Raw genomic sequence first — 25,722 nt, 5'->3', positions numbered from 1 at the left:
CTATACTGTTATTCCCAACTGTTTTACCTACTATACTGTTATTCCCAACTGTCTTACCTACTATACTGTTATTCCCAACTGTCTTACCTACTATACTGTTATTCCCAACTGTCTTACCTACTATACTGTTATTCCCAACTGTCTTACCTACTATACTGTAATTCCCAACTGTCTTACCTACTATACTGTAATTCTCAACTGTCTTACCTACTATACTGTTATTCCCAACTGTCTTACCTACTATACTGTTATTCCCAACTGTCTTACCTACTATACTGTTATTCCCAACTGTCTTACCTACTATACTGTTATTCCCAACTGTCTTACCTACTATACTGTTATTCCCAACTGTTTTACCTACTATACTGTTATTCCCAACTGTTTTACCTACTATACTGTTATTCCCAACTGTTTTACCTACTATACTGTTATTCCCAACTGTCTTACCTACTATACTGTTATTCCCAACTGTCTTACCTACTATACTGTTATTCCCAACTGTCTTACCTACTATACTGTTATTCCCAACTGTTTTACCTACTATACTGTTATTCCCAACTGTCTTACCTACTATACTGTTATTCCCAACTGTTTTACCTACTATACTGTTATTCCCAACTGTCTTACCTACTATACTGTTATTCCCAACTGTCTTACCTACTATACTGTTATTCCCAACTGTTTTACCTACTATACTGTTATTCCCAACTGTTTTACCTACTATACTGTTATTCCCAACTGTTTTACCTACTATACTGTTATTCCCAACTGTCTTACCTACTATACTGTAATTCCCAACTGTCTTACCTACTATACTGTTATTCCCAACTGTCTTACCTACTATACTGTTATTTCCAACTGTCTTACCTACTATACTGTAATTCCCAACTGTCTTACCTACTATACTGTAATTCTCAACTGTCTTACCTACTATACTGTTATTCCCAACTGTCTTACCTACTATACTGTTATTCCCAACTGTCTTACCTACTATACTGTAATTCCCAACTGTCTTACCTACTATACTGTTATTCCCAACTGTCTTACCTACTATACTGTTATTCCCAACTGTTTTACCTACTATACTGTTATTCCCAACTGTCTTACCTACTATACTGTTATTCCCAACTGTCTTACCTACTATACTGTTATTCCCAACTGTCTTACCTACTATACTGTTATTCCCAACTGTCTTACCTACTATACTGTTATTCCCAACTGTCTTACCTACTATACTGTTATTCCCAACTGTTTTACCTACTATACTGTTATTCCCAACTGTCTTACCTACTATACTGTTATTCCCAACTGTTTTACCTACTATACTGTTATTCCCAACTGTCTTACCTACTATACTGTTATTCCCAACTGTCTTACCTACTATACTGTTATTCCCAACTGTTTTACCTACTATACTGTTATTCCCAACTGTTTTACCTACTATACTGTTATTCCCAACTGTCTTACCTACTATACTGTAATTCCCAACTGTCTTACCTACTATACTGTTATTCCCAACTGTCTTACCTACTATACTGTTATTCCCAACTGTCTTACCTACTATACTGTTATTCCCAACTGTCTTACCTACTATACTGTTATTCCCAACTGTCTTACCTACTATACTGTTATTCCCAACTGTCTTACCTACTATACTGTTATTCCCAACTGTCTTACATACTATACTGTTATTCCCAACTGTTTTACCTACTATACTGTTATTCCCAACTGTTTTACCTACTATACTGTTATTCCCAACTGTCTTACCTACTATACTGTTATTCCCAACTGTCTTACATACTATACTGTTATTCCCAACTGTTTTACCTACTATACTGTTATTCCCAACTGGCAGAAGGTTTTAACATTCCAAGCGTTGACATATCTGGAACTTTTTAAAAGAATGACAACTAATGTATCTCCTTGTCTCTTTCCCAGGAGTCTCCATATGACAGTCCTGTAGCACAGCCCCACCCCCAGCTGCAGGTCCCAGATAGGGTGAGTCCTCTGTGCTGTGACAACGGGGCGCTGGGCCATAAGCTGGCCGCTGCAGAGCTGGAGGTCATCCACCTCAATGAGTTCCTCAAACAAAACACCCAGAAATACACAGAGGACATCAAGAAGCTGGAGGAGAAGGTGACCACAGTACACAGATCAACCTTAACACTAGCCTCAACCACAAACACCAGCCTCTTCACAACCCTAATCCTAACCCTAACTCTAATATAATTCATGTCCACACCCAGGATCATCCCCAGTCAAAATTCTAACCCTAATGAATGTAATCAACCATTTCTCCTGCCTTTCAGATGAAGACGCGCGACCGCTACATCAGTAGCCTGAAGAAGAAGTGTCTGAGGGAGAGTGAGCAGAACAAGGAAAAGCAGCAGAGGATAGAGACCCTGGAGAAGTACCTAGCTGACCTGCCCTCCCTCGATGAGGTCCATACCCAAGCCCAGCAGGTAGTTTTGTCTCCCCAGCCACAGGACCACCTCAGGGGGTCCCGTCTGGCTGGCTGACCGCAGGGGTTCTGCTCGCATCTCTACTGACATCTCTGCTATTATCTCTGCTAAGCTTCTTAGTTATTTGATGGCCATGTTAGAATATTTTTTGTTGTATTATTATGAGAAAGTACACGAGCTAGCCTGTATAATCTTGCTTTAGTTTTAGGGTTAAGATTAAAGTCACGGTTGTGGTGAGGGTTAAAGTTTAAGGTTAGGGGTCCATTGGATTTGTGGTCACTGGTCAGAAAGCTCCTTATTTCTGTCCTCTCTAGCGTTGCCAGAGAGTCAGACCCTGCTAGCGTATCTGCTAGTTAGCGTCTCCGTGCTAAGCTAACACCTGGTAATGGAGCGGGGGTGTCTCTTCATTACAGCTCTGTAATCTCATTAGACCTGATTAGATCAGCCATTTCAGGCTGCATTAGTGGTAGTGGTAGAGTGGGATGGGAGTTCAGAGTGGCTATTAACAGCCTCCGGTCAACCTTAAGATAATATGTCTCCTATTGTGTTTGCCTATCTTTACTGTGATGATAATTAAATCATTGTCAAATGTATTGTTGTTTAATGGTAAGCATGCAATACACCACCTTGCCACCAGAGGTCAATAAGAACCAAACAGTGTCAACTTTATTTAGTGGTTTGTGTATATTGGGTACTGATATTCCTTTGGCCAGGTCAGTCTTAGTTACTGGTCTTTGTGTACACATGTTCCTGTGGTGTTCTCTGAGATGTGGTTGGAATAGTCACAGATAGTGTGTGTATAGTCCTAATTTTCTTTTCCTGTATGTGTTCATCAGCTGGAGGACGGTCAGGGGAAGGCCCAGGGTCTGCAGGACACAGTGGCTTGTCTGGAGAAGCGTCTGGAGGAGGGCTGCGCCGTTCTGCAGGCGAAGGAGGACCTGATTGAGACCCAGTGCAAGCGGGAGAAGGAGCTGGTGGCTGCTGTACAGAGGTGTGTCGGAAATACAATCTTCCTCTGCAACTCCTCCTCCTCGTTGTAACAGTTTGTTAAAACAGTCAGAGCTGGTAAGTTGGGGTTGTGTTGATGACAGACGGTGCCCTAACGCTGTGTCTCTCCCTGGCTCCCCCAGCCTGCAGGAGAAGGTGGAGCAGTGTCTTGAGGACGGGGTCCGGCTCCCCATGCTGGACCTGAAGGAGCTGGAGGTAGAGAACGCACGTTTACAGGAGCAGCAAGCCACCACCACCGAGGTGAGACACAGAATGCATACAAACGCAGGGATGCATGCAGACACACACAAAGACACACACACACACTTAACGCTAAGTTAACGCCTCATCTAGTGTATCAGCAACAACCCAACTGTTTTGTCTACTATACTGTTATTCCCAACTGGCAGAAGGTTTTAACATTCTCAAGCGTTGACATTTGTTGACATATCTGGAACTTTTAAAAGACTGACAACTAATGTATCTCCTTGTCTACACCACAACACGCAAACACACACACAACACAAACACACTCAACACAAACACACACAGGGTCACTCAGAGAGATGAGCCAGGCTGCTACCAGACATTTACAATGCCCCTCTGCTCTTTTTCAGCTGATATACAATCAGAAGAACCAGATTGAAAAACTCACCCTTGAGCTGACGGTAAGACCCTGCTATTAGGGGCGTAACAGTTCACCAAACCCCACAGTTCAGTACGTGTTGCGTTTTCGGAGTCACGGTTCCATTTCTGATTCATAATACTTGATGAGGTCATCATCTGGAATAACAACAACTTTTCTGAAATGAAAACGCCCGATTACTCATCGACAACACTAAAATAAAGTGCAATATGCATGTAACCATGGCTCAGACATTGTATGCTATAGTGTTTTCTTACAAAGACAAAAATATGTGCACTTGTGTGACTCTCATAAAGTGGGCGTGTCTGTAGTACGGTACACTTCGGGGTAATGTGATGGGCTGTCACTGTTAAGTAGCTCTCTGCAGCCCTGGAGGTCCATCCATGTGTACGAAGCGCAACACAGAGTGTGTTGACCAATTCATTGACAACTACAGCTTTAGCTTGCTCTTATAGAGCGAGGGGGGAAAAGTTGTTAACGTCGCTCGAGCACTTTCACGAGGTGCTGAAACCCCCATTCTTCTTCACCATAGAGAGTAGGCTCATATCCGCGGCTGCGGCTGTAAACATACCTATCGCTCATCATGTCTTTGGCCTGGTCAAAATCAGCTGCCAAGGGCTGCTTGAATGCAGAGGGGAGACCGAAGTTGTGTTCTTTTTTTGCGTTTCCATCTTGCTCCGGTGGTAGGAATACTGGTGGGATGTCGGTAAATGTATCAACATGTCTGAGGTGTTGGCAGCTGCATAGACTATTCTCATTGGGCAGTGGAGACATACTCTCTCTGTCCGTCGTGTCCGTCGTCATTGTAACCTACTGGGAAGACCAACTGTTCCCAAACTGGAGGTTTAAACGATGATGGAGAATCCTCCTAGTTCATCCACCCCACCACTCACCATCATACAGAACTAGTTCATCCACCCTACCACTCACCATCGTACAGAACTAGTTCATCGACCCCACCACTCACCATTGTACAGAACTAGTTCATCCACCCCACCACTCACCATCGTACAGAACTAGTTCATCCACCCCACCACTCACCATCGTACAGAACTAGTTCATCCACCCCACCACTCACCATCGTACAGAACTAGTTCATCCACCCCACCACTCACCATCGTACAGAACTAGTTCATCCACCCCACCACTCACCATCGTACAGAACTAGTTCATCCACCCCACCACTCACCATCGTACAGAACTAGTTCATCCACCCCACCACTCACCATCGTACAGAACTAGTTCATCGACCCCACCACTCACCTTCGTACAGAACTAGTTCATCGACCCCACCACTCACCTTCGTACAGAACTAGTTCATCGACCCCACCACTCACCATCGTACAGAACTCATTCCTGGCTGCGCCCCACAAAAGGACCGTTTGAAATGCACCAATTAAGATTTGAATTTTGATTACAAGGGACGCATAGGATCTTGTTGTTTTAACGGAATAGCTTGAAAGAAATTCAGCTCAGATATACTCATACAACGCAGTGTCGGCATAACCTAGAGGTGTTATGAGAATTTTGTTATCAATGTTCTTTAACGTCAATTAATCTACTCAGTCTGCAACCCAGAGTTTGTAAGATTCTGGTTGAATGATACAGGCAAGAGTCCCAATTTACAAAAATCAAAAGTGTTTATTCGCGAGAACGTTCCAACATCAAAAATGCAAACCCAGTCTTTATAACACACACAAACGAGTTCAAATCTTAAGCTACGCATTGCTTAGACAGTCTGTGTTTTTCCACTACATAGATACATTGTTTAATCTGCAACATGTTTCATTATTTTCTGCCAGCCTAACTGTAACTCCCCTCCACGGGTGGAGACAGAATGTAAGGAACACAGTAGTCCAGCTTGTCTGTCGATAGCTTCTCTTATCATTTGTTTCACACTTGCACCCTGCTTACATACTAAAAAGGAACAAAAGGTCCTTGTTCTAATTCTGACTGAAACTACACACATCAAATTATAGTTTTATGATTCTAATACATTTCATACAATTGTATGGTTTCAGAGTGGAATTATTTAATCATTAGCTTTAGATATAAATTATTGTATCAATAGGCCTAGTGCTTTTATTTTTGGGTTCACAGTTTCGGACCGAATCGAGGTTGATACCAAATGGTTTCGGTACAAATATATGGACCGTTACACCCTTACCTGTCATTAGACTTCATTTGGATCAACAGTATGCTTCAATCAGCCGCTGTTGTAGTAGTTGTCATGTTGTGTGTGTGTCTTTATGTCTGTCAGTGGTGGGGATGACGATGAGTCATCACTGTCATCAGAGCATCATACAGTGTGTGATGCTGTCTCATTGTTCTGCTGCAGGCTGTAGAGCAGAGGCTGCAGAAGGAGCGATGTCTCTCCCAAGAGCTCCAGCAACAGCTGCAGGGCGAGGACCTGGCTTCACTCGCTGACACCCTTCATCAGGTAACCAGCCCCACGCTGCCTTTTCAGACATGTTGAAATAAAGAAGGCTACACAGGACTACTCCCACAGAAAGTAGGACTATTCTTGGGAGCAGACCTTTTTTTTAATTTCTCAGATTTTCCAACGGCTAGAGTGGTGTAGCTAGCTAGTATCCACTGTAGCTGGTAGCTTCCTCTCTCTCTCTCTCCCTCTCCACCCTACATCCTGACAGACAGTTTTCTCTGTCCCAGGTTTAGCTGGTGATGGAGAAGTCCATTCACCACCATTCTGTTCCTCTACAGGCCCTTTTTGTCCTCAGATCTTTTCATAGCAGCAGAGTCATGAATAACCCAATATGGCCCCTTCAGCACCCCCACTACCACACGGACCCAATTAGAATTCATGGTGTCATTTTTCAACTCTCCCGCCCGTCTCAAGGTGAGGATGAGCCTGGTGTTAAAAGGTTTGAATTCATGCAGGCGGTAATGTGTGTGTCCTGTACATAGGAGAGGTGGAGTACACACACACACACAGAAGGCTGACACCCCAGCACCATACATTATCCCTCTGACAGGGAAACAAAAGGCAATTATCAGCTGGAAGATTCCCCCGCCTGGCTCCCACAAGGGAAGGTCGCTGGTTTGGAGAGAGGGATGGGGGAGTGCTTGTTGGCTGACCTTGCCTGGCTCTGCAGTGACTCCCAGGAAGCTTGTGTCTGAAGGGACAGAGAGATATGACGAGATCGTCTACACAGCGCCCTGTCTAGGATCACTGGTTTTAATTTGACCGTGCTCTCCACTGCTCTGTGTGGCTCGTGAATGTTGGAGGCTGGGTATTTATCTGCACATATACTATGTTCTATCCAGCACCGTGTACAGCGATTGAGAGGGGAGGAGAGAGACTTGACTCCCAGCATTACATTTTTACATTCATGTAATTTAGCAGACGCTCTTATCCTGAGCGACTTACAGTAGTGAGTGCATACATTTTCATACTAGTCCCCAATGGGAATGGAAGCCACAATCCTGGCATTGCATGCACCATGCTCTCCCAACTGAGCCACATGGGTGGGTGCCTTTAGTAACATAGAGATGATACTGAGGTGAAATCGCCTCAATTTTGGGAGAGCAGGAAGTTGGATAACCTGCCCGAAAAGGACTTTGCAGCAACTTTGACTTTTCAGCCACCTCTGTGAGTGTTGCTATGATACCTTGTTATCTATTGAGTTATAATGATGGTGATTATTCTAATTTTCTCCTTGGTATTCTGTGAGACATTTAGAGACTCATTTGGAAGTGTATATTTTAACTCGTGTTTCAAAGCCCAGCCATGGAGAGGGTGTTGAAGTGTTGATGATCCACACAGGGAGACATACTGAGCTTTAGATGCCAGCGGCAGCTCTGCAGCAGTTCTCCCTCAAGTTCAGTTTTAATGTAAAAAGAAATATACACTCCAAGCCATAATGGACAAATCCACTTCTGTTCAGAAATAATTGTATGGCTGTCATGTTATAACACAAAATAATTTGAGTGTGGCTACACTCCCTCCAGCATTTTACAATGTGTATTTAGTAATAAATGCAATCTGGCAGCGACAGAGAATAATAATTAAGCTTTTCAGCACAAAAGGATTTAGCCAATGTATGTCTCAGTCCAGGAACACTTGATCTACTTTAAACTGCCGCAAAATTCTGATTTAAAGTTTGGGGGATTTTGTGTTTTACTGAACACTCCTGAGCGCTGCTGCATTAGCGTTTTGTTTGATAATAAATCCAGTGTTGGTCTCTAAGCTGTGTGTGTTTCAACAGAACCGAAGGCAGGTGGAGGATGGCGTGGTGATTCAGCAGGGCTGCGGGGGCCAGGTTCCAGAGGCAGGGCCCCTGCTGAAGGAGATGTCCTTTTGTCTGCTTGACCTCAAGGCCCTCTGTAGTATCCTTACCCAGAGGGCCCAGGGCAAGGAACCCAACCTGGCACTGCTACTGGGCATCAAATGTAAGTAGATACATCTGGTTTAATCCTCTTAAACTGGGATTCAAATCCGATCGCAGCTTTGGACAATGCGCCATTTCAAAGGTCATTTCCAATTGAGCCGACAATGCAGCATTTTACAGTGAATGTGGTCTCCACAAACGCAGAAACATTGCCTTTAAAACCCGCATTGCCGACAGAGCCTCTCCAACCTGCACACACAGTGAACTACTGCCATATGTAAACCCAACATTAGCTCCTCGGACTAGCCTATCTACTCAGTTATAGGCTTCTGAATAGCTACTTCATAGTTTTCGGGCATCAACAGTAATTCCACTGAGGAAGACATGACTTCTCTAACTACCTACCTTCCAGTTAAGACTTCCCAACCATCTTTGTGATGTCAAATTACTTGAACTCCTTTTGAATTTGATGTTTGGTCCCACCTATTCTTAAATTGTTTTCCTTATTCTATTCTGCATTTTCTGTCCACCTCAGTCGGCAGTAGGATGCACTTCTTTTCCCTAAGAAACAGAGGGGGAATTAGGCTGTCAGCTCACAACAAGCTCCTCTGAATACATTTACAGTCGTGGCCAAAAGTTGAGAATGACACAAATATAAATTTTCAAAGTCTGCTGCCTCAGTTTGTATGATGGCAAGTTGCATAGACTGCAGAATGTTATGAAGAGTGATCGGATGAATTGCAAAGTCCCTCTTTGCCATGCAAATGAACTGAATCCCCCAAAAACATTTCCACTGCATTTCAGCCCCAACACAAAAGGACCAGCTGACATGTCAGTGATTCTCTCGTTAACACAGGTGTGAGTGTTGACGAGGACAAGGCTGGAGATCACTCTGTCATGATGATTGAGTTCAAATAACAGACTGGAAGCTTCAAAAGGAGGGTGGTGCTTGGAATCATTGTTGTTCCTCTGTCAACCATGGTTACCTGCAAGGAAACACGTGCCGTCATCATTGCTTTGCACAAAAAGGGCTTCACAGGCAAGGATATTGCTGCCAGTAAGATTGCACCTAAATCAACCATTTATCAGATCATCAAAAACTTAAATTGTTGTGAAGAATGCTTCAGGGCACCCAAGAAAGTCCAGCAAGTCTCCTTCAGTCTCCTAAAGTTGATTCAGTTGCAGGATCTGGGCACCACCAGTGCAGAGCTTGCTCAGGAATGGCAGCAGGCAGGTGTGAGTGCATCTGCACGCACAGTGAGGCAAAGACTTTGAGGATGGCCTGGTGTCAAGAAGGGCAGCAAAGAAGCCACTTCTCTCCAGGAAAAACATCAGGGACAGACTGATATTCTGCAAAAGGTACAGGGATTGGACTGCTGAAAATTCTCTGATGAATCCCCTTTCCGATTGTTTGGGGCATCCGGATAAAAGCTTGTCCGGAGAAGACAAGGTGAGCGCTACCGTCAGTCCTGTGTCATGCCAACAGTAAAGCATCCTGAGATCATTGGGGTTGCTTCTCAGCCAAGGGAGTGGTGTCACTCACAATTTTGCACAAGAACACAGCCATGAATAAAGAATGGTACCAACACATCCTCCAAGAGCAATTTCTCCCAACCATCCAGGAACAGTTTGGTGACGAACAATGCCTTTTCCAGCATGATGGCGCACATTGCCATAAGGCATAACTAAGTGGCTTGGGGAACAAAACATCGATATTTTGGATCCATGGCCAGGAAACTCTCCAGACCTTAATCCCATTGAGAACTTGTGGTCAATCCTCAAGAGGCAGGTAGACAAACAAAACCCCACAAAATCCAAGCATTGATTATGCAAGAATGGGCTGCCATCGTGATGTGGCTCAGAAGTTAATTGACAGCATGCCAGGGCAGATTGCAAAGGTCTTGAAAAAGGGTCAACACTGCAAATATCGACTTTGTGCATCAACTTCTTGTAATTGTCAATAAAATCCTTTGACACTTATGAAATGCTTGTAATTGTACTTCAGTATTCCTTAGATATTTGTCAGATGTTAGACACTGAGGCAGCAGACTTTGAAAATGAATGTGTAATTCAACTGTTGGCCACGACTGTACCCTTCTTTCACTCTGAACTAGATAAGAGCGGTCACTTTCCCCCCTTCAACCTCACTGGAGTACCCCCTCCCCCCCACCCACTCGACAGGACCTGTCTCACAGCATGAAAAAAAAACATCTGACAGAGGATACACACACACACTCATCTCAAAACCTAGCATATTTCACACGATGCTCATTGACAGAATTCAAAGTCTTGCCATGGTAGATTTGAGCTAAAACCCCATCAGATTGACGGTGTATTTCTCTCCCTCTGACCCCCATAGCGATGAGCATGTCAGGGGAGGAGAAGGACAACTCTCTGGTGGAGGACAGCTTGCGGGCCAAGCTGCTGGAGGTAGGCCAGCTTAGGAAGGACATTGAGGACCTGCGCACCGCCATCTCTGACCGCTACGCACAGGACATGGGCGAAAACTGTGTGACGCAATGACACACCCGCAATGAGGGAGCACTGATGCCCAGCGACAGCGTGCCCACTCACCAAGGCTTCTGTGTCACAGCCAGTGAGGGTAGGAACAAATCCTGGAGGAAAACCAGGAAGAACAGTGTTAAAAAAGGAATAAGAAACTTGGTACTGTCAATGCTGTATTTTATTTCTATCCAGTTTTAAGTGATGGAGGTATCTAGCTCCAGCTTTCTGAATGTAGGATCAAGCTGTGAATCAAGTTTACAAGGAAGTTTTGATTTTTCAAATGTCAATTGCGCTTCCTGTGTAATAGAATGAATTCCTGCATGATCATGTACATTGCTTCATGCACAGAGACTTATACCTGGAGACCCTGCCCTCACAGAAGGGAGTATAAGTTTGGCCCCTCCCACACAATCTCACCGGCCAGTAGGAAACTGACTCACTGCTGCTTTGTCAAGTGCCTCTTGTGTGTGACAGCTTCTCCACGAATCTGCTGTCCTCTTCCGAAGTTGTCTCCAATGGCAACCCATAGTGCTCCTCTCACATCACCCCATGTGTTATCCAAAGACAAACTCCCCGAACTCTCAGCAGCTGCCCATAGTAGAGACTGCCTAGTGGCACTAGGCTCCACAACATGCCACACAAACTGGCCAACCAAGAGGCTGCTTCTGTTCCTTTTCAGCATTTCCGGTTCATTATGGGTGTTTCTTCTGTGTGCAAGTACGTCGCTATTTGGGATATGAATGGTTTTCAATAGAAGATTTCAGTGATGTGGATCACCCCAAACTGGTTATTTGGATAGATTTTTTAATGAAAAAACATGGCAATAACCCCTTTCATATTATTTGCTGTTGTGTTGAACATAATAGCATCAGGTAATATTCAGGTGATTTTCTAACAATTAAATTCAGGAATTGTTTTTACAAGTTCAGATTGACTAGTAAGATCAGGGCTTAATACTGCCCCATTATTTAAATAGGCAGCACAATTCCGATCATTTTTCCAATAATTGGTGAGCTGATTAGTCAAAAGATCCATTATTGAAATAAAAATAAAAATCAGGCTACTTGTGTAAACAGCCATAGACACCATTTGATTGAGACAAAAACTAATGCAAAACCACCACAGCAGCACTTCTACAGTATAGGCCCATATTACCTACTGGGACTTGACTCATTTGTATTAATCCATTGTCAATATAGTAGACACCAGTTACATCGAGTTGACTGACGAATATTCCTCCAACCTCAACCACAGAGGGGTCTCTAGATTAATGTATCCATGAAGTAATCGTTGGTTCACATTCTTCTGTTTTACTTTGATTGCTGTTCCCACTATTTGTCACAGGAACACTCTTGCTTCATCTCAAACTATTTGGAATGTGAATTTTAGCAAGCCGGTCATGACAACCAACACATTACTGTTTGCTATAAGGCAGGGTTTCAAACTGTCCTTGGGACCCCCGGTTTGTTTTCACCTAATGTGACACAGCTGATTCAAATGATCAAGCTTGATTTGAATCAGCTGGTGCAAAACAAAAACCTGCTATAAAGTGTTATACATTTTTACAGATAGTAATTTATCCTGGTGACAAGGTTAAAAAGAGGTACAGTTTAGAGCCAAGTATATTTTGCATGTCTCAATTTAGACTAATGTAAGTTGTAGAGTATTCTATTATACTGTTGTATTACCAATCTTAGATTCAAACCATACCACTGAAGAGCGGCATTGAAAGGTCATTTCCGATTGGGCTGACATGCAACTTTGACCATGATTACAGTCTGAGAAACTTTCCTTTAAAAATTGCACAGGTCTTCAGCAATATAGATTGAATCTAGTCCTAAGCCTTACATGGAAACTAATATGCAATGTCACATGCACCAGCTAACACCTCCCATTCAGTAGCAGATCTGAACTGTTATTCTTCTGTGCCTTTTAGTCTATGCAGCAGATAAGAGCTCCTGTTTCTCCCTATTGACAGGGTCTGGAGACAACTATTCTGCATCTTGTAAATAAGAGGCTACCCCTCACAATTATGCTAAGCCATAGCCACAAAATAAATAGTCACTCAGGTAAATTAAGGCCATAGCAGGCTCTTGTGAAACCTGAAGAATGTACTCCGATGCACAGCATCCATTGTGAGAGTATAGTGCTCATGTAGAGGGAAACAGGTGTGGTTGTCATGGCTGTCTGCACTGGACTAGGAGCCACTGGTTGGCTTTCCTGTACATAGGAATTTCTGTTTGTTACACTTGGTCTTGCAGCTAGATTTTATGAATGCCAAAAAGTTGATTTATATATGTTCCTAAAAGTATTTTTCCATTTAAGGCTTGATTGTCATTTGTACAGACTGCAAATAAAATATTTTTCTACAACAGTTTTAAGTGTTCTCTAGGCCAAGCTCTGCTATTACACTAGAGGTCGACCAATTAATATAGTTATAGCAGATTAATCATAGCAAAATCGGTAATCAACATATTTGGACACCAATTAGGACTACGTGGTAGGCTGACTACCTGTTACGTGAGTGCAGCAAGGAGCCACGGTAAGTTGCTAGCATTAAACATCAAAACAAACCTTGACATAATCACTAGTTAACTACACATGGTTGATATTACTAGTTTATCCTGCGTTGCATATAAGCTATGCGGTGCCTGTTAATTTATCATTGAATCACAGCCTACGCTGCCAAACGGGTGATTTAACATGAATTTCTTTTAACTCTGGAAAGTGTCACTTCTTGCGATCTGTGCAAGCAGAGTCAGGGTACATGCAGCAGTTTGGGCCGCCTGGCTCGTGACGAACTGTGTGAAGACCATTTCTTCCTAACAAAGACCGTAATTAATTTGGCAGAATTGTACATTATGACATAACATTGAATGTTGTGCAAAGTAACAGCAATATTTAGACTTAGGGATGCCACCCGTTAGATAAAATACGGAATGGTTCTGCATCTCACTGAAAGAATAAAGCGTTTTGACCATATTAAATGACCAACGGCTTGTATTTCTGCGTGTTATTATAATTAAGAATTGATAAGAGCAGTCTGACTAAGCGGTGGTAAGCAGCAGGCTCGCAAGCATTTGTTCAAACAGCCCTTTACTGCAGTTACCAGCAGCTCTTCAAGCATTGTGCTGTTTATGACCTCAAACCTATCAACTCCCGAGATTAGGCTGGCGATACTATAAGAACATCCAATAGTCAGAGGTATATGAAATACAAAATGGTAGAGCGAGAATTAGTCCTATATTAACTACAACCTAAAACCTTACCTGGTAATATTGAAGACTCATGTTAAAAGGAACCACCAACTTTCATATGTTCTCATGTTCTGAGCAAGGAACTTAAATGTTAGCTTTCTTACATGGCACATATTGCACTTTTACTTTCTTCTCCAACACTTAGTTTTTGCATTATTTAAACCAAATTGAACATGTTTATTTATTTGAGACTAAATTGATTTTATTGATGTATTATATTTAGTTAAAATAAGTGTTTATTCAGTATTTTCAGTACTTAGAATCGACAAATCAGAAGTAAGTTTGTCAGAGTTGTTTATTCATTATACAGCAACCCAGCACTGTTAGGTTTCTAGCCTGTTAATTGGACAAGAATTGTTAGGCTTTGAATAATACATTTACCATTTGAGAATGATTGAGCAATGTCATCACTTCAATGGCTTGCCCCAAATGTTGGCTGTAGAGTAATTACATGACAGCAAACAAGGTTTCTACAATGTACATCAATAGCCTACATTTCATTAACTATTGACAAAGATTCAAGTTTAAAAATTCATTTAAAATCTAGATTAATTCCAGCTCACCAGCTAAAATCTGAGTGGTGATAAAATACAGTAAAAAGTGATAAAAGCACTGGACACTGGATCCAGTAAAGAACAACGTGGTACTGTACATCTCGTAGAGGCTCTAAAACGGAGTGGTCAATCTGCGTTAGCCAGCTAGCTGACATGGGGCTGAATAGAGGCACCAGGGGAGAGGCTGCAGAAGTCCCCCAGACTGGCCTGAGCACACTGCAGCACAAGGCCTTTCACTGCCTCCAGGAATAGTGTCTGTCCAGAGTGGAGGTACAGCCACATCACCCTGCTCAGCTGGGCTGGCATGGAGTTTCCATGCAGGCTGTCTGTAAAGAGACACCGTATCAGACAATAGCCCTGCAGTCAGTAAGCATGAAAGCATTTGTGCAGCCATCCACAACAGGAAACCCTCCTAGGAACACTAATACAGTGAGTACCGGCAGTGTAAAAACAAAGGTTAGCTGCTGTGTGTATTTGAAGAACTACAGGTGCAGCATAAGGAACAGACCTGCAAAGCCATTATTTGAAGCTTGTAAACAAGACAAATGGCCCCTTTGGGTGTGTCAATCTATGATCAGGCCAATGGGTCACATAGCTGTTGGCAGGCACAGGTACTAAATCCTAATTAAGGCTTTTTACAGTGTTTTGACAACATGTCATGGCCAGGGCCAGTGATGGATGGCTGTAGCACAGCCCAGGTTAAATGTCAAACCATTTGCAGTCAATACCTCCCACCCTGAATGCATGGAGGGGGATTTCCCGATGTACAGGAGAAATGCATGCCAACCAAGAACATTTGTTTTGTCACTATCAAATACTGATTACAATCAATATCGTCATGTACAGCTCTATTCATTCTAAAGCGTTACAGAATGAGCTGACATGCAGTTTAACATGAATGTGGTCCAAAGCAGAAACATTGAAATTGAAAGGCAATGAGGCTGTAAACCTGAACTTCTGTAATGCAGAAAGAAAGGAGTCCTTCAAGGTTGAAAAAACCTGCCTCAATGGTACAAGTTAAACTATACTGAACTAAATAAAATGTTGGTCCCATGTTTCAACTAGGCAAATCAGTTAAGAACAAATTCTTATTTACAATGGCAGCCTACCAAAGGCAAAAGTCCTCCTACGGGGGGGGACAGGGATTAAAAATAGACAAATCACAATACTACACAAGAGACCTAAGACAACATGGCAGCAACACATTACATTCAATACACAAAATGCTTATTTCTCAAATTGTGCACAAATCGTTTAAAATACCTTTTAGTGAGCATTTCTCCTTTGCCAAGATAATACAGCCACCTGACAGTTGTGACATATCAAGGAACTGATTATTTATGTCTAAAGCCCTTTTGTTGTAAAATAACTTATACTGATTAGGTGGGCCTATGCCCTCCCAGGCACATCCATGGCTGCTCCACTGCCCAGTCATGTGAAAGCCATAGATTAGGCCCCAATTTATTTATTTCTATTGACTGATTTCATATGAACTAACTCAAAATGCAAATGCAATGACTTTACTAAGTATAGTAAGAACATAAATGAGAAAGGACCGCGTTGAAGAACTCAATAGAAAGAGGGAAAGCTAAGCGTCAGAGTCTCCAGAGAGCATTATGTGGATGATTCAGTGGTGGGGGGTATAAAGTGTACAAAACATAACACCTGCAATGACACCTCATTGATGTCGCTTGTTAAATTCACTTCAAATCAGTGTAGATGAAGGGGGAGGACAGGTTAAAGGAGGATTTAAGCCTAGAGAAATGTTTGAATGTGGGTCATTCAGTGTATATGGGCAAGACAAAAAAAATATTTAAGTGTCTTTGAACGGGTTATGTAGGTGCCAGGCACACCAGTTTGTGGCAAGAACTGCAATTAAATGCTGCTGGGTTTGCCACACTCAGTTTCCTGTGTATCAAGACTGGTCCACCACCCAAAGGACATCCAGACAACTTGACAAAACTGTAGGAAGCATTGAGTCAACGTGGGTTAGCATTCCTGTGGAACGCTTTTGGCAAAAGGGGGTGCAGCTCAATATTAGTAAGGTGTTCCTAATGTTTTATACACTCAGTGTATACTGGAGAACACAACCTTGTGGCTGATTGGATGGATATATACAGGGGAATAGAGGTTCTACTATACCTTGGGAGATCTTGGTGTCAAACTCCAGCAGAGGGTAGAGGTCCCCAGGCAGCAGCTGTCTGACCCAGGTGTTCTCCTTCATGAAGAACCAGTCATGGACCAGCCTCTTCCTGTGGAGGAAGCCCTGCACGTGGTCTAGGTAAACCATGTTGCCTGACACCATGTACAGCCTGAGGGATGGCCAGAGTTCAACACTTCAGTCATTTCTAATGGGCTTTGCTAAAATTCAATTCATATTAATCAATGACAGAATGCATGGAACTTCTAATGTTCCTGATAGATATTAAACAAGATGAAGTGAGACAGAAGGCAGATACTAATAGGTGGGTGGCCCTGAATTGAGACCCCTAAAAGTAACAAGGAAAGAGTATTCCGTTTCTTTGAGCAGCATTCTTTTAGAAGCAGGGACACATTTTACATGATCAAACCACAGAGGCTGGAAAATAGTATGTGCAAGAAAACAGTGAAGTGCTATGAAGGCAATTTCTCATCTTAGAACAATGAACTGTTCATTATATTCAACACCCAAATCACTAGGGACGTCTACTTTCAGAGAAAAGTGCTGTGGCCAAAGTAACTTTCAGAGAACGCAAGTTATGCTAACAACCCATTCTCTCCAAAGCCTTAAATTTGGGAGCAGATTATCAGAATATTAAATGACTCACCCAGCCAGGCTCTGAATACTAAGGGCATTTTAAATATTACTTTGATACCATTGTGAAAGGCTTTTTATTCTCAAGCAGTCATTAAATTGTCCTGCAGCCAGTCAGGGCTTTTTCAGCTCTTTAAGGCAAGGGAAAAACACCATTTGGAAAAATGTCATTCATCTCTGGGGTAAAAAACTCTAGCTCTGGGTTTGAGTGCTTCTGATGAACTTCACTGTATAGGTCGAGGGGATGAGTGGTCTTCAAGTTCAAACAGATCGACTGACAGTGGATAGCGCTGGGTGCTGCGCTGCAGGCACTGCGTTTGAAGCTACCAGCAGTGCCCCAATACTCACTGCTTTCCCCCCCCGGCTTCAAAGCCCTGTCAAAGAGCATACCAGCAGCACACCCCTCAAGTAGTCACACTCACTTTTAATAGAGTAGAATCGCTTTCTAGCTAATCACAACCTCACAGGCAAAATTCACATCAGGTAGCCCAGAATCAGCCAAACACAATGAGTCTTAAAATTTGGAAGGTTATTAAAGTCAAGCAGTGACTGCAAAGAGGTCAAGAGGCTTTTCTAGTTAACAATTTTCTTCCAACCCCAAACAGTAATCCCATATTCCCGCAAGAATCTGAAATCCCGATTATGCAGCCCAAACTTTAGAAGACACATACTTGTAGTAGGGCAGTGTTTCAGTCATCTTCCAGTTGACATAGTTTCCAGCAGTCTCCTCCAGGGTGCACACTCGGGTCATCTGAACCTTGGCCACCTGCCAGAACCTCTCGTGCTCCACCAGGGTCTCCTGCATCTCCCTCCTCAGCAGCAGGTACACACCCTCCAGCGTGTCCTCGTACACCTGCACTCAGGCAACACATAGTAACACTTAGCATGTAGTGTTGGCTGCTCTTAAGTTTTATTTCAGCCAGAAGCTGAAATACAAAAACACATGAGCAAACTGAATGTTTGTGGACAAACTTAAACATCTCATTCCAAAATCATGGGCATTAATACAGAATTGGTCCCCCCTTTGCTGATATAACAGCCTCCACTCTTCTGGGAAGACTTTCCACTAGACGTTGGAACATTGCTGCAGGGATTGCTTCCATTCAGCCACAAGAGCATTAGTGAGGTGGGGCGAATAGGCCTGGCTCGTAGTCGGCATTTCAATTCATCCCAAAGGTGTTTGATTCAGTTGAGGTCAGGGCTCTGTGCAGAAGCACAGAATATTCTAGAAAGTCATTGTATGCTGTAGAGTTAGTTTCCCTTCACTGGAACTAAGGGGCCTAGCTCAAACCATAAAAAACAGCCCCATACCATTATTCTACCAAATGTTAATTGGCACTATGCATTGGGGCAGGTAACGTTCCCCTGGCATCCGCTAAACCCAGATTAGTCCATCACACTCCGATGGGGGAGTGAGAGTCATCACTCCAGACTCTTATGGCGGTGAGCTGTACGCCACTCCTATCGCCACTCCTTTCAACAGTGCCACGTTGAAAAATCACTGAGCTCTTGAGTATGGCCAGTCTACTGCCAAAGTTTGTCTATGGAGATTGCGCTCAATTTTATACACCAGTCAGCAACAGGTGTGACTGAAATAGCCAAATACTATAATTTGAAGAGGTGTCCACATATCCCCTTTATTTTACAAGGTTAGTCTCAGATTATCTATTTTTCAAGAGAAAAGTCAAACATTTCATAGAAACACTGAAGTTTCAACATAAACACTAAGGAGGCAACAATTCAATACAACAGGCTAATAAGTGATCACATCATGAAGGGATTATGGACCAGGGGAGTTGAAACCAGTTTTGAAAGAATAATATGTCATTTAGGCAACAGTCATACATAAATTACAGTAGACTCTGTAATATGACAGACAGAAGGTAGACAGCAGTGTCAATTTTCACTACTAAAAGCATTGAAGCGTTGAAGCGTGGGGCTCAACTTCCCTTGGCTACCATCCTGTAACAGTGAAGAGAATCTGTGCACATGAGCAGATGCTGTGTGACAGAGTCTTGCATCACGCTCATCTCAATCGGAGGTGCTGCTCATGGCAACATGTCACAGGTGCTTTTCTATAGGTTAAACCAGATGAGAAAAATAATCTGGCATAATTGGTTACATAAGCAGTTTATGTGCCAATCTGATGTTACCAATTCTCTTGGTAACACCGTCCTTGACTATTGCTATGGAGTGCATTGTAGCAGCTTAGTTGGAGTCACAGGACATCACTGATATGTCTATAATACATTTAGCAGCCCATTACATAAGACTGCGAGCTTCCTGCTGCCCGTTCAATCTGTGACTTGTGAAACCACCAGCACAGAGCTAATGCTCTGGAGATGCACACTGATTGAATACTAACGACTACTGAATAGATGCCAAAATGTCATTTGTATAGAAGCAGTCTGAAGGTATCTCATTTTTTCAGCATGGTGCTAAAATCAGTGTGGGCAAAAACACTTCAGTGGGTACACTACTCACTTTCCCTGACACCAAGTCATTCACGGGCAGAATAGAAAGTCCTTTACCATACCTTTTTGCTTTTCAATCTGCCCCAGTCACGCCCTAAAATCCAGGCCACCAGGGATTTGCACATGGAGAAATAGTTTTCCACTGTCTGAATTCCTGGGAGGAAGGAGAATAGATACTTGACTAAAGCCAGCAGCCCTGAGAGCTCCATGCTGAGCCATTTGATCACAGGAGGCCTTGTACAAGACGTGTCAGTACAGAGCACCACAGGGTAACATTGCATGGAGAGGCTTATTCATTGACCTATACTCACCGGTCCAATTAATCATTTAAAGAAATTACACCGTTAGTTACAAATCAAGATGGTATGATATTCTTGAGGCATAGAAAATGAATATAAATACACTTCAGTCATTATGGTTATGACCTGAGTGGGCACTGTTCTAAAACAAATCCAGAACTAAAGATTTAATCCACTCCAAATAAGAGTGTGTGCCATGAATGTGCATAACATTAACACAAAGCAGAATTAAAAGTGGGGCGAGGAGCAATATCTGAAAGCGCTACTTACCCACAGTCTCGTCACCCTGGGCCAGCTTGCCCCGCCAGTAGTCGGAAGTGATGTGATGCAATGAGGCCAGGTACCTGATGTCACACAACGTGCCTCCCCAGGACACCACCTTCCTCTTGCTGTGCTTCTGCCACTGCAGGTAGATGGCCCTGAGCTGCCTGTCGAAGGGCACTGGCTGGCGGAACAACCAGTAGGTGAAGAGCCACTGGAACCGACACTGGCTGTACTGACTGAACATGGCCTCCAGCTCACAGTGGTCTGGTAGGGTAGAAGTCCACATCAGGGTAGAAACCTTTATCTCAAGTGGATGCACTGTGTCAAGGGGTAAAGTTGCATTTATGTTCCAATACATCTAAAGCTAGCTGAGCCCAAAAACATGACTACTTTATCGATGGACATCGATCAATGCCCGTCTGCCACTTAGATTGTAAGTACTTTGGTATCATAAGATACAAGGGAGGCCTGAAGGCCATTAGCTGCTCTACCTATAGGCTTACGCTGTTAGTTTAAGAAGGCATATGAAGGAAGGGCAGGGCTTAAGTCCAGAGAGTAGAACATGATTTATAATCCAGAGGGAGACAGCTCAGACTGAAACCATGCATCTAGTTTCTGCTCCCCATATCAGCTGAACCACTTTGAAGCAGATCAGCAGAGCAAAAATATATTTTTTTTTACCTTGATGTTTTCCATCATAAACCAAAACCCAGCAAGGGGGATATGGCTCAAAAAGGTATTTGAGTATAATGGCAATTTCGTGCTTCCCAGTACAACATTCAAGAGAATGGGTATGATGAGTAAGATCAAAGCTGTGTTTTGAAGATGAAGTAAAGTCATTGCTTATAGGTGTGGTGTCGACTTCAAAAAAAAAAAAATAACAGAACATTCTCTTTACACATTGGGAAAAGACATATTTCTGGCCAGAATTCACAAGTAAGTTGGCCATAGATACAGCACAACAATCAAGGAGCCTTCGTCTGCACTGGCAAAAAGTCAATCTGAATAACAATATGGCAGCAGGCTCATAGCTGGCAATAAAGGACAGAACCACCTTTGAGTCCCATTGCAGTCACCGTAAAGAGATTGGAATTCATAACTGGTTGTAGAAAGCAGACACATCTTAATTATTCAAGCAACAACCCACCTTTAGCAAATTAACAGAGTATTGACTGAACAAAGAGCACTAATGAAAAGCTAAAAGTGGTATGGCCCATACAACCTACCATTGCTCTGTTGGTTGAGAACATGCTGGAAAACCTTGGCAATGCTTCCATGGTGCTCAAGGGCCAAGGCATACAGCTCCTTCCATTCGAACTTCAGCATTCGGCCCTCATCCTCATCTTTCTCTGCCAAAGAACAAAACACTGTTGCAATATTAACGCGACCAACATTCCTCCACTACCTGACAAACTTTATTTAGATTCAGGGAGTTTAGTCACATGCACAGGGTTGCAGATGTACATGCAGGCTACAGTGAAGAGCCTAAGCGCCGAGCTGCAACAATGCAGGTCACAGGGAAGAACACATATACATATATTAATCTGCAACGTGTTAAATTACCATTGGGGTGGTGCAGGAAGGGGGACAGGGGAGCAGGTAGCCAACTAGTGGCAGCTATTCAGAAGCCTGATGGTCTGGGGGGGGGCAATTTTAATATCAAGACAAGGGGTGGCAATTCCTAGGAGCCAAACTGCTAATATGAATACGGCTTTACATCTTCCTAAAATAAATTAACTTACCTTGGACTTTACCTTCCAACACTTCCTTCTCAATTCCCCATAAGCTCTCTATGTCAGTGCAAGGCAGTCTCACAGAGGGCAGAGGAACAGTCTCTTCCAGAACCAGCCATTGGACCCAGTACTTGTGTGGCGGGAATGGGATCTCTGCAAAGAGCTTCTCCTGGAGAGACCGGTTACAATGTAGGTTTCTAAAGAGAGTTCGCCACATGAAGACCAAACGGAAGGCACTCTTGGCAGAGATGGAGCAGGTGGCGGTGGCAAACGGAACTCCAAATGAGGTCTACGTAGAGAGAAGAAAAAGCCTAGTGAACGTGCAAGGCTAGCTACAGATTGTTAGACCAGATATGATTCAACCAAAGACTTGGTATCCATTTACAGAACTCTTACTGTTGTAGCACAGAATTTGACTAGCCTTAGCTACACAGTCCTTATTCTCATTTCACAGAAACAGGAGTCTTTAAATGTCCATGTCGCATTGAGAAAATGCAAACAATATTTTGCACGAAGTAATCCAAAAACGTGTAAATAGTCTCATGACATGCAGCACATCGGGGTGGACACCCACTAGCACTTGATCATGGCTCAGTTCCATTACATTAAACATAAGTCATTGGACAATGGAGTCTTCTGTACAGGGGATTTTTGTTAAAGATGCACTATGCAAAATTCACACTGCCATTTCCTGGCTGCTGAAACTGTTTGCGACAAAACAAGTAAGATGGTCCAATGACTCTCCACTAAACCACTGTGAAATATTTCTCTACCCAGAACTAAGCCAAACTCAATGTAATGGAAAGCATAGAAGTAGCACAGAACAGATCTACCACTTCTTATACTTAATAAGACTGCGCTTTAACATTTGTGAATTTGGTCAGTCACCCAAAAAGTAACAAATTGCAGCTTTAAGACCCCTGACGCTGGCACTGAAGATTGACAGGCATTGCATGCAGTAAGGTTTGGAAAACATAACCTTGTTTCATATCAGAGATCATTACTATTCCCAAAACGGTTCAACTGACGCACCTTTACAGGGTTAGGGTTCCCACGCGGTCATATTTTCATGTTACAGCACTCGTTCACAGAAAACAGACCTGTGCTAATTAGCCATCTGCCTATCCAAAAGGACGCAGATGGATATTTACTACGAACGTGTTGTCACTGAAAGCTCCTGTCCGCTGCAACTTAAATTGTGAAATTATTTTAATGTGATCGAAAAGTAGAAAGGATGTATGTTATTAAAACTGTACAGAGATGACTGATTCACTTATTTGTATTGGCTTCGAGCCAATTCGCCGTTAAACGGAATATGTAAGGACCTTGGACAATAAGGAGTAACGTTAAGGCCTTTAGTCCGATATTGGGCTAGACTCAAGTCTCTTTCAATGAGAAAAGACTTGAAATAAACATCGCAACATACATTCATTGTTAGATTACTTAATGGAGAAAAGAAATGTACGGAGCATTTTCCACATTCAAAACAGATCCACTGCAAGTGGACAGACATTGACTCTTTCTGCGAATCGAGGGCAAAGGCAGTATCGCTAAAGTTAATCTATGTACTACACCATAGTAGTACCTATCCTTAAACTACTAGTAATATATATACACATGTTGGTTAAATTATATTACCTGTAGTTGGGGCAATGCATAGCCTACCAACTTCATTCAAAGGAGGATCCGCAAATTTCAGGCCTACATAAAAGAAAATACTAAAGTCTAATTAAATTTACATTACCTGGAAGTGTTTTGTCCACAGTGAGTTGCAGGAACAAACTCGAAACAGGGTTCGGCAGGTGCTTCCAACTCTCAAGAGAGACGTGGGATCCAGCCGTCGAAGGATGAGAATAAAGACTTCGTCACTTAAGTCTAGTATCCCCGTGTTGGAGCTTCCATGTGTGTCCTCACTTTCTTCTTTGACCTCGAATGAAGTAGCGGATAAAGGCGAGAACTGTCCCTGCAACTCATCCTCCCAACTATCCTCACGGAGTGCCATATTTGCCACCTGCCAAAGTCGGCCATGCTTGAGAAGAATTTAAAGGTTTAGGAACGTACCATTGTTGCAGTCAAACGGGAAATCACCAGGGAGTTTAATACCTAGGCACGAGCTTGCCTGGCGCACCGTGGAAGTGGGGTTCGCCTAGTGAGCTACCAAATGATGAATAGGCTTTTCCAAAGGGCAAACTAACCCGGTGCGATCTAAATCAAGCGCACCTATTCAGGTTGTACCATTCAATTATGTATATAGGTAGCCTACCATACCATTAGGTAAATTGTACTTTCCATCCAATTGCGTGGTGATCATCAGGATTTTACAGTTAATACATTACCAAAGCCAATCCATTTAGACAATGCAAATATCAAATGGTAATTTAACTCCTTCCCAGTGGAGACCTGTTTTGAGCCCCACATTTTTAGCAGAAAACAAGAGGATGTTGCATGTTTTGCATGTTATTTTGGCATGAATGTGTGCCACATATCAGTTTGCAAACAATATAAAACATTCATAAATAATTGAGTTCATAAAGCTGCAAACAAACATGGCCTCGTTTTTGCATTTTTGAATAAGGCAGCTCCAAAAAGCAGGTGTTTCAGCCGAGCTCAGTGCTTTCCGAGTGGGACAGCAGTCTAAGGCACTACATCTCAGTGCTAAGAGGTGTCACTGCAGTCCCTGGTTCGAAGCCAGGCTGCATCACATCCGGCCATAATTGGGAGATCCATAGGGCGGTGCAAAGTTGGCCCAGAGTCGCCGGGGTAGGCTGTCATTGTAAATAAGAATTTGTTCTTAACTGACTTGCCAAAGGTTAAATAAAAAAATAAAAAATAATAATTGAAAAATGTCAGTGGTGGGGCTGCCAACGGAAAATACAGAGCGTAGGGGTTGGTAATGTTCTCTAGCTGTGCTGTGATTGGCTCAGTGTTCTGTCACAGAATATTGATAGCACTTTATAGACCTAACATAAGACAGCAACTTTTCCTTTAAACTTTTGGCAATGTTATGATTGTGTATTGTATTTGAAGTGCAATGTACTATGCAAAGTAAGAGATAAATTATGTGGTTTCTCTGATATTCCATATACAGGTAAGTGCCAAAATAAAGGAAACACGAGTAAATTAGGGTTATAAAGTATATTGAAAGCAGGTTCTTCCACACAGGTGTGGTTTTCTGAGTTAATTAAGCAATTAACATACCATCATACTTAGAGTCATGTATACAAATGCCCAGTTGCCCATTATTTTGGCTACATCTCAGTGACTTTGAAAAATGTGTCTCAAAGGAGCATAGGGGTTTTAAAGGGTGTGTGTCTGTTTGTCTGTCTGTCTTTCTGTTACCAGATCTCAACCCAATTAAACACTTATGGGAGATTCTGGAGCAGTGCCTGAGACAAGGG

At 42.8% G+C, this 25,722-nt stretch overlaps 2 protein-coding genes across 5 annotated transcripts in view; one reads left to right on the top strand and one right to left on the bottom strand.

The window, feature by feature from the left end:
- The window catches only part of LOC118398681 (centrosomal protein of 85 kDa-like), a 109,963-nt gene extending 96,640 nt beyond the window's left edge, over nt 1-13,323 (top strand). For all 3 annotated transcript variants that reach the window (XM_035794254.1, XM_035794252.2, XM_035794255.2), the window contains exons 6-13: nt 1,939-2,136; nt 2,310-2,462; nt 3,299-3,453; nt 3,593-3,710; nt 4,067-4,117; nt 6,434-6,535; nt 8,322-8,505; nt 10,804-13,323. In XM_035794254.1, coding sequence (XP_035650147.1) covers nt 1,939-2,136; nt 2,310-2,462; nt 3,299-3,453; nt 3,593-3,710; nt 4,067-4,117; nt 6,434-6,535; nt 8,322-8,505; nt 10,804-10,967 — 1,125 coding nt within the window. In that variant the 3' untranslated portion in view covers nt 10,968-13,323. The remainder of the gene's footprint in view (nt 1-1,938; nt 2,137-2,309; nt 2,463-3,298; nt 3,454-3,592; nt 3,711-4,066; nt 4,118-6,433; nt 6,536-8,321; nt 8,506-10,803) is intronic.
- Nucleotides 13,324-14,483: 1,160 nt separating this feature from the next.
- Nucleotides 14,484-24,404, bottom strand: LOC118398680 (uncharacterized). 2 transcript variants are annotated; one of them, XM_035794250.2, is made up of 8 exons: nt 24,069-24,404; nt 22,334-22,613; nt 21,818-21,940; nt 20,598-20,909; nt 20,091-20,182; nt 18,226-18,407; nt 16,903-17,072; nt 14,484-15,086 (listed from the first exon to the last, which is right to left on the bottom strand). In XM_035794250.2, exons 1-8 carry the CDS (start codon nt 24,324-24,326, stop codon nt 14,905-14,907), a joined length of 1,599 nt encoding a protein of 532 aa, XP_035650143.1. In that variant the 5' UTR covers nt 24,327-24,404; the 3' UTR covers nt 14,484-14,904. The 2 variants fall into 2 exon arrangements, with proteins under 2 accessions (XP_035650143.1, XP_035650144.1); XM_035794251.2 differs by having other exon boundaries at nt 20,598-20,855; nt 24,069-24,393.
- Nucleotides 24,405-25,722: the final 1,318 nt, after the last annotated feature.

The sequence above is a fragment of the Oncorhynchus keta genome, chromosome 19 (assembly GCF_023373465.1).
Source record: "Oncorhynchus keta strain PuntledgeMale-10-30-2019 chromosome 19, Oket_V2, whole genome shotgun sequence".
NCBI lineage: Eukaryota > Metazoa > Chordata > Actinopteri > Salmoniformes > Salmonidae > Oncorhynchus > Oncorhynchus keta.
Note: the sequence above shows the minus strand (reverse complement) of the source record. Positions and strands in the feature narration are given on the sequence as shown.

Coding starts and splice junctions, on each gene's coding strand:
- LOC118398680 (XM_035794250.2), bottom strand. CDS start 24,326: ATGGCACTCCGTGAGGATAGTTGGGAGGATGAGTTGCAGGGACAGTTC. Junction 21,941..22,333: donor GTTGGAAGGTAAAGTCCAAG/GTAAGTTAATTT, acceptor GTTCTTTGGCAG/AGAAAGATGAGGATGAGGGC. Junction 20,183..20,597: donor CCAGGGTGACGAGACTGTGG/GTAAGTAGCGCT, acceptor CCTTCCTCCCAG/GAATTCAGACAGTGGAAAAC.